Source organism: Lactuca sativa, chromosome 5 (assembly GCF_002870075.4).
Source record: "Lactuca sativa cultivar Salinas chromosome 5, Lsat_Salinas_v11, whole genome shotgun sequence".
In the NCBI taxonomy this organism is placed as follows: Eukaryota; Viridiplantae; Streptophyta; class Magnoliopsida; order Asterales; family Asteraceae; genus Lactuca; species Lactuca sativa.
The window spans coordinates 63116473-63131652 of NC_056627.2; the positions used below are offsets into that span (position 1 = coordinate 63116473).

General features: G+C 35.2%; 1 protein-coding gene across 1 annotated transcript in view; it reads left to right on the forward strand.

The window, feature by feature from the left end:
- Positions 1–14568, forward strand: part of LOC128134130 (uncharacterized) — a 62280-nt gene extending 47712 nt beyond the window's left edge. Inside the window, exon 2 of the mRNA XM_052771581.1 lies at positions 14348–14568. Coding sequence (XP_052627541.1) covers positions 14348–14568 — 221 coding nt within the window. The remainder of the gene's footprint in view (positions 1–14347) is intronic.
- Positions 14569–15180: the final 612 nt, after the last annotated feature.

The window sequence follows — 15180 nt, forward strand, 5'->3', positions numbered from 1 at the left end:
GGATTAAACCTACGCTCACTTGGATCACTCCATGAATTGTATCACGAGTGATTTGTGAGACGATAACATCTTATATTCTTGAAACCGAGATGTGTGAGTTGTATCTTCCAAATCGGTTGCACATTGATAATATGTAAACGACCAATAACTTGGTGTCATAAAACATATTGTTGTGTGTGATTCGGTGAGTAAGTACAAGCGAGAATTGAATCAAAGTTCATCGATTCCTTTTATCCAAAGAAGGATAAAAGTGATATCTTTGGGACACTCGATGATTTAGTGATGACAAACGTAAATGCTCGGCCGGGCTAGGGCTAATTTGATTTGTTCAATTAGTCAGTTGTCATAAATCGGAAGTCGAGAAATAGTACAAAGAGAATGATTAGAAATCATGTCTTACGATATCTAGAATGGAGGAATATATGATCCCTTATCTAAAGGACACGCGTATCTGATAGGATCAGAGTTGACAGCGGCTTTGGAAAGCTACGATTGTAGATCAAGATCTAAAGTCATACGCAGAATAGTTATTAGACTTATCAAAGTGCGAGACTGTTGGATTAGTGTCTAAGTCCATAACTATTTTGGTATGTACTTGACCCGATGGTGCATGGTCCTTTTGGGTTGCCTTCACCAAAGCAACTTGATAGGATGAATTATGGAGAGAAAGGATTAAATATGATTTATTAATATATTATGAGAATAATATATTAAAGGAGTAATCATATTATTTAATTAATATTAGTCAAGAATTAATAAGAATTAAGTTTGTGACTAAAAGAGATTAATTAAACTTAAGGGGCTGGAATTGTAATTATAAGATAATTGCAATTGAGCTATGGATTGCCTTATATTATAAGGTTGGACGAATTCTATGGGGAAACCCATTAGAAATCGTCCAAGGCCTTTAAGGAAAGGAGTCCATGGGTTGCTTAGGGCTTAAGCATCCAAATTAGGGTTTCCTTGTTATATAACCCTAATAGCCTCACTATATATAGATACCTTATGCTCCAAAAACGTGGTGAACTAGTTCTCTAGGGTTTCCACACGATTTTGAGAGCCTCCTTCTCTTCTCCATTTCATCCTCTTGCTCTTGGTGTTTGTGAACCATTAGAGGAGTGACATTTGTGACTCGAAGCTTTCTAAAGTCAATACAAGAAGGATTTGAGATTGTTATTGCTACATGACAATCAAGGTATGATTTAAACCCTAATTATATGTTTTATTGATTATCATATGCTAGATCTAGGGTTTATAGTCTTGGATGAATTGCATGTACAGTAGAGAAACCTAGATCCAAGCATTAGGGTTTGTATGAGCACATAGGATGTTCTTATAGCCAAAACCCAACAAGTTGATCTTAGCAAATAGATAAGATCATTAAGGGTCTTGTCATAGTCTGGTTCATAGGAGTCCCAAAGGAGCTCACTATGTGACTTAGAAAGTGATTGAACCACCAACTTTCTCAGGACTTTGACACCCAACTCTATCGGCTTGTCAATATGTGACTACATCTCCAAGATATGACCACACATAGACCTTTACTTACCAATAGGGCTTGAGTGACCTTAAACTTTTCAAGAACTTGTGGGTTAGGGAAAATAACTGGAGGAGGTGAAAGAAGTATGATTTCCATGGGACATCATCTTCATTTAGGAAAGCTCATTTCAAGAGATTTGGGAAGATCATAAATGTCTAAACCAGACATCTTTTGGGAGATATTCAAGATAGTTGATCTAAAGTCCTTAATATGACACCCAATATGAAATATTAAGGCTAGGACCCAACAAACTATTTTATAACTTACAAAAGGGATGTCGTAATCCAAGCTATAAAATATTTGAAGGTAGGTGAATGACGATTCACCAATTTCCACCAAGATAAACCAAATGTATTATTAGGTTTTAATTTGTGTTGAAACTCCTAGATCTTTGAGATTCATTGAACTGTTCAATGGCATGTTTCAATCTCGATTGTGCCCTTTAGGTTTTGTGACTGGGATGCCGAGGATCACAAAACAAGATGTGAAGTAACCATGCAAATTACTTGGTATCCTTCAGTGTTTACCCCTCAATCGATGTGCTGGTTAACCACACACGCTCCATCGATACTATGATAAACATTAAGTTACCATTTGCCTACCTTGTTAAATACGAGTTAGTGTGCCGGTTAACCACACACGCTCCAGTAACCGACTTAAACAAAGTGCAAAGTGTAATTTCATGGATTGGCACCTTATTCACATTTTCCTAAGTAACTAGGATTGGGTATTATTAAGAGTTTAGTTAGTTTGTATTTATCATTAATACTTTTAATGAAGGGAGAATTATAGTCATGTCAAACCCGTTCGGCTAACGATCCTCCACCAGTCAAGGAAGCGGTGGGTGAGAGTGGACACCCATTAAACTGCCATTTTATAGGCAGTAACCTTATACCCCCTTATAGACCGGCTTCGTGAATGAGCCTACTAACGGTGAGACTGAGTTTACTCTTATACATATATATATAAATATTATTAACTTATAATATTATAAAGTATAAGGGTTGAATTTTAACTTTTAAAATTCCAAGGGCTAACTTGGAATTAAAGTATTCATAAGAGAAAACTTTTCAAATTCCAAAACTTGAGGGCAAGTTTTGAAACTATTCAAAACTAATTAATTCCATAACTTATGTGTTTAAAGTAGTTTTAATCCAAAAAGTCTTCAAGTTCCATAACTTGAGGACAAGTTATGGAACACTTTAAACTAATAAAAGAATTAACTTTTCTTTATTTTATAACTTATGGAATTAATTAAGGTTACACTTTTTTTTATTTATTATTTAATGAAGAGACTCTTGGTCCTCCATAACTTGAGGACAAGTTATGGAGTCATAAAACCATTTAATTAGAACTAGACTCTTCATTTTGTAACCTTTGCCAACTTTTATGAATTTTATGAAACTTAAATGTGACTTTTCATATAAGTTGAGGACAAGTTACAAAAATACATTTTAGAATCAACTCTTAGATTAATTTGTATTGAAAACAACTATTTCACTCAACTTTTCTATTAATCTAAGCAACTCATAAGAACAAGATAATTCAAATCAAACTTTTTCATGTAATTAGTCTAAACCTTAAACTAATACAAAACATGAATCTATTGACAATTATCTTTGAAATTGGATTAGCATGAAAATTACCACATCAAAAACAAGTTTATAAGTCCAAAAACATCTTAGGGTAATGTTCCTAGTCCAATTCCAGCCAAAAAAGTCGAATTTATGCTGTCTGGGGGTCCAACTCGTCGAGTGTACGAACCAACTCGACGAGTTGGATGCATTTTGCCTTGGACTCGGCGAGTCCATTCATGGACTCGGCGAGTCTGCTGGGCAGACAGCATCAAAACTCGATTTTTCAGCTACTTTTGCAAGTATAACAAGAAAACAAGCCTAGGCTCTGATACCACTGTTGGTTTTTGAGCATTCTAACACTCCTAAGTGTACATGCAACCCTAAATACCTTGGATCTATGTTTTCTCTATTATACATGCAATTATGAACATCCAAGGTATTATCCTAATCTATCATACAAAATAATGAATATAAAAAGATAGAATACATACCTCATTGATGTATAATGTCTTCATGAAGCTTGGGTGCCTAGTGCCCCAAGTGTGACACCTCAAATGGTTCACACAACACCAAATACACTTGGAATAACTTGAGAGAAACTTGAACACTCCATGAAATCGTTTAGCCCTCACACACACACACATAGTGCACGATTTCTTGAGCCATGGGATTCTTTTATATGGTGGCTATTAGGGTTACACCATGTAACTCATGACTTTACCCATTCATTATGCTCCATGGATTTTAACCTCCATGGAGTATCCATGGGTTACCCCATGGACTTAGTCCAACATAAGGAATCTTGGATCACAAGCCCACATATATAAGAATGAATGATTTACACAATCAACCCATATATTTAATTAGTCTCCTTTTGATCACTTAACTAATTCTAAATTAATTCTTGATCAATACTAATTAAATATTATTATTCTTATTATTAATATACTAGAACTTATAATATATTAATAACCATAAGTGACTTATTTCTCTCATTATAGTCTATCCAAATGCATGATTCCATGCAACCCAAATGGACCATGTCGGGTCGGTTCAAGTCTTACCAATTATAGTTATGGACTTAGACATTAATCCAACATAAACTTCGACTCAAATGATTGCTTGTACTTAATCATCAAATCACACACAACAATATGTTTTATAACACCAAGTTACTGGTGCGTTTACAAATGTTAATGTGCAACCGACTTGTAAATTACAACTCACATGTCTTGGTTTCAAGAATATAAGATATTATCGTCTCACCATCACTCGTGATAAAATCCATGAAGTGATTCAGATGAGCGTGGGTTTAATCCAATACTCGAGTTGTATTCCTGGAGTACTCATGAACACTGCAACAAACTTTGCTATGTGTAAAACACCTAGACAATCTACAGTCAGATTCATGACAGTCTTGCCTCAATACCTACTTCCAAAGTATGATTGACTGTAGATAGTTTGAATAAACTAGTTATTCGGGAAGTCAAAACATGCAAAGTGAAACACAAGAATAATCGAATCCAATATGGTCTCAAAACTTCTGAATATAAATAAAACACCTTTTATTTAATCACCATATTGATTATGCAATATTCATTGTATGTTTCAATTAATCAACTTAATACTTGAATTAAAACAACAATTATGCCATGCTCCAAGCATGCACACTTTGTTTGCCAATGGTCCTTTCTTTGTGAAATAGATCAACTGAAAGCATTTCAATGACACTCATTTCACAATTCCAAATCCTTATCGTAAATGTAAGAATACCAAATTATTTCCATTCGCTATAATCTGTTAGATTTTAAACATATATGCAATCATCCTCTTGTAATGACCATACACAAAAGTTATAGAGACTTAGCAACATACATTACAAAGTATTTCAATCTATGGAAACGAAGTCTCACATTCAAAGTACATTCCTTTGAACACCCTTCTTGCATTAAGTTTTCTAATCTTACACAGATTTAAAGAATAACTTCCACTTATGGAAACATTTCGATATTCCTATTTTGACTATTACTTTTGAACAAGAGTTATCTCTTCTCAGAGTATGTCAATATGGTCCTTCTAAAATTCATAATATACTTCCAACTATCCATAAGCAACCAAATCTTTGGTAAACCTTAGATTGTCCTCGACAATTGCTTAACAATTTTAGTCGTATCTCGTTCTAGTCCCTTTTCCCTCTTAATGCCCTAGGCATTTAGAAAATTAGAAAATATTAATGTTATAGCATATATAATTAATCCTATACCCGAAGCATATGGGATCCAATACATAACGTTTCACATAAAGACATGATACTTTACCAGTCTCTTACTATAATATTTGCACATATATAATTTCCTTATGTTGAATTATTTCAACAGAACATTCATATATGTTCTTGACTAAATTTGATTAAAATCTCAATCCAAGCTTCTGGTTTTAAAATGAAGTATGAATTCCTCTACCTTAATTATAGCAAAACAACTTTTCAAACCCTGTAACTTTGCAAATTGAAACTTGTTTTCTATAGTTAACATTGCTAACTTGCAACACTTAACGTAATAATTATGCTCCCACTATCATAATGATTACATTATTATTAGCATAACACTTATGCTCCCACTAGCTTTGACATGTACCGAAAAATCAGTTGGACTTCTAGAAATCAATACTTATTGACCTTCTTACAAAAGTTCAGATTTCCGATACAAGATGCTTCGATAAGACTTTTATCTATGCTTGTGACACTCATACACCTTTCCTTAGATAGCTCACATGTGTGTCTAAAAAGTTATAGAAATTTCAAAAATAAGTCTCAAATGTTTAGACCTTTTGCCATTTCTCACAATTCGAACTATGAAGAGGGATGCCGTAATCTTAATCAAATTTAAGAATGCAAATATCACAATTGCTTACTCTTTAAAATGTACTTAGTGAAAGAGTTTCCTCACAATCATTTTCATGAATTGGAGATAAACCTTATGAAACTTACATTTTTATGGTGTATGTGTTCCTATCCGTGTGAATTTGTCAAAACCATAATCACAAGACAAGGTTCGGGACAAATCCAAACTCATATGGACTGAACTTGTTCAATCTTAATTACTTGCCACCTGGCAGCACAATGGCCTACCATTGCTTCCAAGTTGTTATGAAAACAACTGAGAACTCATAGAACTCACATGCATAATCAACTTTAACTGGAATGGGCACATAAACAAGAATATGTCAACACGATAGGTTATAAACCTCAAGTCGTGTGCTAGTGATAAACAATTGGTTTACTCTCGATTAGTTTTTGAAACTCTTCAAGATATTTAAGACTCCCACTAACCTCTTGACATATAGGATTTTCTTTGTCAAGAATAATTACTTGACAAACAAATATTCAAGAGTTAGTGCGGTTTCTTATCAAGACAAACACTTCTAACAATTGGTCTTAGTTGGTCTTTGTTTTATCCAAAACATCACAACTTACCAATTTCAAATGTACAAGAGTAGAAAACATTTTACTCTAAATTTGAAAAGTGTTATAAAGCTTTCTTAAGATTATGTCACTCAAGGCTCAATCTTGGAGTGTTACTCTAAGACTTGATTTTCGAACGAAGTATGATTCACCTTTTGACTTAACCATTTCAACAATTCACGATTCCTCTTCTTAGCCATACAAATGCACTAACATGTCCTTAGAGAATCAATTGTGTTATGGTTTCATAATCACTAATATAATCATAAAACATGATACTCAAGTACTCTCCCTTCTTTTCAGAATGGATAAACATTACCTTTCTACCTATTTTGATTCTTCTTATTCCTTCTGCCATACATTGAAACTTTTCCAATGATTTAGAATTATACTTAATCGTTTAAGTATAACCATATTTGCTAAACTTTAGTAAAGCATAACGAATAGTCTTACCGTTCTTTGTGGTGGACCTGATCAACTCACAGCCGAGTATACTCGATCCCCTAGTCCTTCACTTGACTCAAATGTACATGTGAACAAGGAATTAGTCTTAATTTCCTAAAGATGAAGGTTCTCATTCATCACACAATACAACTTGCATGATTCCAAGTTTCTATCCAACTGAAACTTGGGTGATGAGAATCTTTCCTTATTTGGTAAATTATGACACTATCACAAATGAAAGAATCAAATCCACATTGCTAACAATAGAAACATACAAACATCAATTTTCACAAATGCCATTGCAAGGAGATATAAGATAAGATAAAAATCAAATTTTTACTTATTTACAAAAATGCGGAAATTTTTTTCCTTACAATGCAATTACAAATGAAAACTATGTTACTACATATTTCTAAGCAATCTATCATAAATCCTAAGCAGCAACTCAAAATTCTAATCATCGAACCATGTGATTGAAATCTATCTCTTCACGATCAGAATCATCTTACTCTTCCTTTACGCTTCCTTTTATTTCTTCAATTCTACAAAACATCAAAATGTAATTACATTACATCGTGTATTAAGAATCTCCAAATACGAACTTAATAGAGTTAGACAGTGGACTTTACCTGAAGTAGAGTCAAACATTTTGACTTTACCATCCTTGCGATCATTCAGGTAAATATGGAAACTTCGCAACCAATGCCCCTTCTCTTGGAAATATAAACATATGGACTATTTGGGAATGGTACACGATACTATCTCAGACTTAGCCTTTGTCTTTACCATTTGGTCAATTGACTTGACCATGGTCGATCCCTTTCCAATGGGAGGAGAAGACTTTTCTGGACTTCTAATGTTTCCATTGTCAATGTCCATGGAAGTTTGCGAAGTAGATCTTCCAATCAAATTGCTTTACCAGTGCGCCAAATCAGTGCTAATTCTGCGGAAACAGGCAAATATGTTAGATCAATAAGGCTCATGTCGTGATCTCCCATATAGTAGTCCTTAAAGAACCCGTTATATGACTTAGGAAGTCATTGAAGAACCAAGTCAACAACCAACTTCCTTGAAAAAACGACATCCAACATTCCCAACCTATCAATGTGTGACTTCATCTCCAAGACATGTGCACACACAAACCTTCCATCTTAGTGTTTGCTAGCCAATAGGGCTTGATTGACCTTTAGCTTGTGGGCCAGGGAGAATTATCGGAGGAGGTGGAGGAAGAGAAGTTCCACTACATCACGAAGAAGGGATTAATCTTTCACCTCGATCATCTTGTGGAATATCATCTTTATAAGGAAATTTATATTCAAAAGATTCGGGAAGACCATAGCTGTCTAAACTAGACATCTACAAGGGAGAAATTCAAGTTCGTTGATTTAAGTCCTTAACATAACACCCAAATGAAATATTAAGGGTAGGACCCAACACAATTTTTTACAATTCGGAAGAGGGATTCTGTAATCCAATTGCAAAATATTTGCATGTTTAATCTCGATTATGCCCTTTAAGTTTGTGACTGGGATACCGAGGATCGCAAACAAGGTGTGAATAACCATGCAAATTAGCTTGGTACACTCGATGTCATTTATCACCTAATCAATGTGTCGATTAACCACACACGCTCCATTGATCTATGACAAAACATCGAGCTACCCTTTGCCACCCTTGTTAGTCCAATTTAGTGTGCTGGTTAACCACATATGCGCCACTGACGACTTGGGGAGGTGCAAAGTGCAATTTCATGGATTAGCATCAAATTCACATTTTTCCAAAGTAACTAAGAGTGGGAATTCGTCAGACATTTAGTTACTAAAAATATTCATTATACTTTTATTGAGAATTTCCAATCCTACCCGTTCGGCTAACGACCCTCCACCAATCAAGGAATCGGTGGGTGAGAGTGGACAGCCATTAAACCACCATTTTATAGGCAGTAACCTTATACCCCCTTATATATTGGCTTCGTGAATGAGGCCTACTAAGTATAAGGCTGACTTTTTGTGACAACCCGATATTTAGAGTCAATGTAATAACCTAAGTCAAGTATTGTAATCTGTTTTGAATTAATAAATAAACAAAAATAGCATTAGAAATGAAATGCTCAAAAATCTCAATTGGGATACATAAAGTAATAGATATCGTAACAAGGTTTTCAGAAAATGTAAGGAACACAAAAATCCGAGTTTTAACGAAGAAGTTATCACCAATCGAAAATCCGCGGCAAAATCGGAAAAACACTATTAAGCGTAAAATGCGAAATTTCAATAAAATACTTTTTAGCCTTAGGTATCTAAACGAATGTTGTAGATATCATTAAACCATGAACGTACATAAAAAGAACGTCCAAATCTGACTTTGTGTGAGGAAGTTATGATTTTTCTAAGTTTCAGAGTAGCGGTAGAAAGCTAAAAACTAGAAATAGAGATTGAGCGATATTTAGCCGACACGACCTAAACGAGAATTCAAGATATCAACAATAGTAGTACAACAGTAAAAAGACAAACGAAAACGGACATTGGATGAAGATGTTATGAATTTTTAATGGTCTTTTCCTGTCATGGCCTATTGAAAATATATAATTAAAAATAAATTCAAAATTTGCCAGCTAAGTCTAAATGAAAGTTGTAGATTATACATTCTCACCTACGCGTGCATATAAAGAATGTCAAAAACGAAGCTCGCATGCGAAAGTTACGCATTTTAGAAGATTGAGGCACACAAACTGAGGGGAGTACGCTATAGCGTACAAGGGTACACCCAGCGTACTCAGTGCTCGGACTCGGATCGACCACGTCCCCCACTACCCTCTAGTATGTCCCATCCGAAGTCCGGAGTCCGACGACTGCGTCATGCATGACGTACGCCCAACTTACGATGGTGAGTTCCACCCCTATATAAAGGGTGCGAGGTTTTTGACTTTTTTTGCTAATTCACCACATTTCTCCCATATTTTCTCACTCTTGAGCCTCCCGAAACTATCCCGACGCCCCAGTTACGTATCCAAGCTACGACGAAGGTCTTAAGGTCCAAAACTCCCGAGAAATTTTCCACTTTCTGGTCGAAGTGCTACCCGAGAAAAGTCTCGTTTTCTTAAATTCATCCCACTTTCAAAGTGAGTACATACCCCTATATTTTCATGTTTTTACTATATTTTAGGGGAGAAATACAAGTGAAATGCAAGAAAAACTTATGTTAGAACGCAAATCGTTACATACAGTTTCAAATGCTTTATCTACACTTTGTATATAAATGTTAAATACGTAAAATAACGTTATTATAAATGTTATACTTTACATGCAAAGTTGGTAGCACACTAAGGGTTATCATTCAAATGAAACACACTTTTGAAAAACTATAATAGGTATAGTTTACGAGATATTCATGATATTTTACACTCTATGAACACTATAGAAAGGAAATACTTACATTTACAAGAAAAATGGACTTTCCATACGTATATCTATTTGATACAAACTTTTGTGAGACATTTAACTTCACGTACTTTCAAGTATGCATTTCAAGTCCTATATGGAGAGCGTGATTCTTGTGTATAGATCTATACAGGATTGACAATCCCGCACCTAAACTATTAGCTACAGTTGGACCGGTAGGTCTGGGTGACAAACGTCATATCATTCCAACGCCTGAAGAACGTTTTGACAGCCAGTCTGGGTCAATAGTACGGTTATAAAATTCACATGAAGTATTAAAACATTTGATTTACGGGGCTATCAAATGCCTTAGTGATTATATATACATATATAAATCTACTTACACTATTTTAGGTAAGGAAAATAATTATGCATTCCGGTTTTTGGAACTTTTAAAAACTACCATTCTTTTATAGAAAATATTGGATTTTTTAGAAACAAACTCGGTTACTTTATACAAAAAGGCATATAATTATTATACAAAAACGCTTATGAACTCACCAACTTAATTGTTGACACTTTTTCAAAACTACTTGTATTTCTCAGGGATTTAGTAATACAGGTAAACCACTGCTTTTGGGGAAGGAACGCTAAGGCATCAAATTTCAAACTTATTATATCATCATAATGTAATTTATTTTGAAACATGTATTACAATCAACAATGTAACTTTTTAAATTATATTTATGATGATTGTGTTTGCTTTCTTTACTATTTACTCAACTGTTATGATACTACATGAAGTCATCCGCCCTCGAACGATTCCGCCGTTCTGGTTTGTGGTTGTGACAGATTGGTATCAGATAATTGTTTATAGTGAACTAAGTATATCGAGCCACATAAGATATACAAACTATAAATGCAAAGGGACTAAAACTCACTGATAAAACGTTTTCACACCAACCATACTTCATTAAATTAAAATGTTAGCTTCATAAATGTACAAATACATGCATGCAATAGTTTAATGTCATAGTTAGAACTATACAAAAGTATTAAGACAAGTTAGACACTACGACTAAACCTCAGAATATGTAATCAGATCTAGGAAGAATATAGCCCGATCAACTATATTTATCCGAGATATGACCAACGTGAGTCGGGGAATAGTCGTAGTGAGCAACAAGTCAAAAACTTACCAAAGTAACACTTGAATCAAACCTAAAAATTTAAATACTATAGGAGTATTTAAGACACAATAAGAACTATAACAAGTGAGTAAACCCCAACATTTCGTTAGGACTAGGATCGTCAATTAAAATAAATAGCTTATAAAAACTAAAAACCTTCACTGACAGGGCTATAATTGCAAAGTGCATACTTTAAGATTACATATGAGTGAGGTTGTGTCACACCTCGGCCATCGGCGGAAACACCGGGCAGTGTAACGTCATCTCTCGTATCATAGTTATCAACTTCCTGAAAACACATGCAATTTAAAATACATCAACATAAAGTTGGTGAGTCCATAGGTTTTGACTCCATATAAAAATAACACTTTTTCTCAAGTTCAAAAGTATAGTTTTGAAAGTATAATTTTGACTCTCAAACATTTAGTATATATATCCTAGGTATAATGGTTTACTTACTGAATAAGTAGTTTACCTATAAGTCTCATATACTATGGATATAAGTGTTTGTAATTCCATACAAACGAGAGTTGCTACATATAAATCTTATTTTAATTCTATACGAGTAAAACCACTACATATAAATCTATTTCAATTCTATACGAGTATGTGTGATAGGTATAATTATCTACTTAATATACAAGTAGTACCTAGGGTATAAGTAGGGGAAACTTATACTTAACATTAATACTTGTATAGCGACGAAGTATAATGTTTTTAACAAGTTGCTACCATGAGTCTGTAGTTGCGACTATATGACATAGTCATATACATCCTATTATTATCACAAGGATCACACATTGCGGTAGTACAAGGATTACACCTTGCGGTAGTACAAGGATCACACCTTGCAATAGTACAAGGATCACACCTTGCGGTAGTACAAGGATTACACCTTGCGGTAGTACAAGGATCACACCTTGCGGTAGTTTCTGCACGTTTCATCGACTCCGGAACAATAACAAATAAAAGGATTGTTCATCACTCGGTTTTGGTTGATTGTAGCTAACAACCACAAGCGGGGTGGTCAACCCGTATACTAATTATACACGACTTCCTCGCTCACATGGGATTAACAAATACAGGTTAGAGGAGTTTCACTAAGATCCCCAATCTTATATGATGAATATAGTAGCTCAGGTAGAATTTGACGACGTTCTACAGTTCTAACAACAAAAGCATTTTCATGTCTAAAACCTTAAGTTACTAGACTTTGCTTTTAAACATTACACCTAACTTCATAATATATAGGCAGTATAACAGCTATATCTTGAAGTAAAAACCAGGTTTTATCTTGACCTAAAACCAATAATAACAACATATAACGTTTCTAGTTTTATCTTGACATAAAACTAACAATAACAACATATAATATATCTAGTTTTATCTTGACATAAAACTATTAATTGCAACATACTATATAACTTAACATATAAAACTCTTGAATATAACTTCAGAACTATATTGCACACAAAATATATATAGAATCCTAAGTATAACTCAACATCTACATTAATAATAGTTGTATGTATTCAAAATGTTATATTTAGAACAATCATATCTCGATTATCATAACTATATACAATCATATAGACATAATAATAACATATATACAATGACTAGCATGCGTTTTCCCCCGAAATATTAGAAAGTGGGGCCGTGAAACTCACCTTAGTAGCGTGATTTTTATGATATCTAAGCGAAACAGTCAGCGTGCGAGTTTGTCGGGGCTCGGGATGCAAGAGAGCTTCAACAAGTGAGAGAGGAGAAAGGAGATGGTGTAAGGAAGTGAATGGGTTGAAGCATCTATTTAATGTAAGATTTTATGACACTCACGTCGTGAGTGTCATAAAACTCATGTCGTGAGTCTCATGATTCACTCCGTAGACTTGCCATTTGTGTCCCTAGCTTCGGAAGGTGGCCTTGTGACTCCTCAGGTCGTGAATTTTGGATCCTATCCTCTCGCAGCTTCTAGATTCCGAATTATGACAGAATGACTCCTCACGTCGTTAGTGTCATAAAATTCATGTCGTGAATTTTCAATCCTATCCTCTCGCAGCTACTAGATTCCGAATTATGACAGAATGTCGTGAGCGTCATAAAACTCACGTCGTGAATAAGCTAGTTTAGGGTTTTTAAAAGCTAAATCTTCGGAATGCCATAACTTTTGCATACGAACTCCGTTTTTGATGTTATTTATATGCACGCATAGGTATTTACGAGTACTAAAACTCTCTTTTAGACTTAAATAGCTAATTCTTAGTCTATTTTAAATTCCTCTTATTATAGAGATTTATAGTGTTTGGTTTTTCATAACTTCTTCATGCGAAGTCAGATTCAGATGTTCTCTATATTTTTGGAATCGTATGGATGTATACTTTGAGTTGTATCATAAAGAAAGTTCATATTTGTATTAGAATTTATCATGAAATACATAACATTCTTACCACATTACTAGGTTAACATAATCACATTACATGATTGGCATAATCACATGTGATTGTTATTGACCTACTTTTGACGGGTGTTACAGGTTGCATGGGCTTAGGATTTATGATTTCACTTTAGGGTCTTTTCCTTGTTTAGATGTGGGCTTGGAGTGAAGCTACTTATCCAACGGTCCATTCAATCTCGATTATATGTAATTCGTGTACACTAGGTAATTATAGGAGGACTCGGTGTGGGTTTTATCAAAAAAAAATTCCTTACAATAAAATTCAATATATAATTCTCTTGTCTCTATTCTCGATCAGACAAAATGGCAGGATTTAATATCCCCGGGGATCCCTACTACCCAAACCAGGGAAATGTAGGTTGGGTCGAGGAGGATCCAGAAGAGGATCCCGAAGAGGTTTCCGAGGAAGATCCAGTAGAGGATCCCGAAGAAGAGGAAGAGGAAGAGGAAGCAGATGATGAGGGCACTGACTCAGAACCCGAGGTCTACAACCCTCCCCATGTAGTACCAAATCTCTGACGGGACTTCCAAGGCCCGACGCCCCCTAGGCTGTAGATCTAAAACGACGGAGGAGGGAACAAGGACAACATCCACCCTACGACATGGGACAAGGCTTTTATAACCTCAGTAGTGGAGGTTCGGCTAACAGAGCACTCTCTGTCATGGTTTGTCACATCGCCAACCAAGGCGACTAAGCAAGGGTAAACACCAATGGAAACATGGACGTTGCTGCCACTGCCCAAATCACGACGGTACGTCTTCGTCGCCTGGATGAAGAACACGATCGAACAATAGAGCACACCTTTTCCCTTCAGAAAGACATTACTGCTGCTAGAGCCGAGGTTAGGGAGTTCCGGAAAAAACAGGTTGTATTGGAGAGGCGTGTCATCGAGGCTGAACATCAAGTAACTCGAGCTTGGACTTCCATGACAACATACCATGGTCCGCAGCGTGCCACCCGCTCGTAGTAGAGCGCTTACTTCTTGCGCTATGTATATACTTATCGAGTGAGCGTTGGTGCTACACTTTCCTTTATGTATGTAAACCCGACGGATTGTGAGCACACAATTCGAGGGCCTGAAGGCGGTCAAATTTTCCCATTTTCATTGATGTACTCTAGACCTGTGTTAA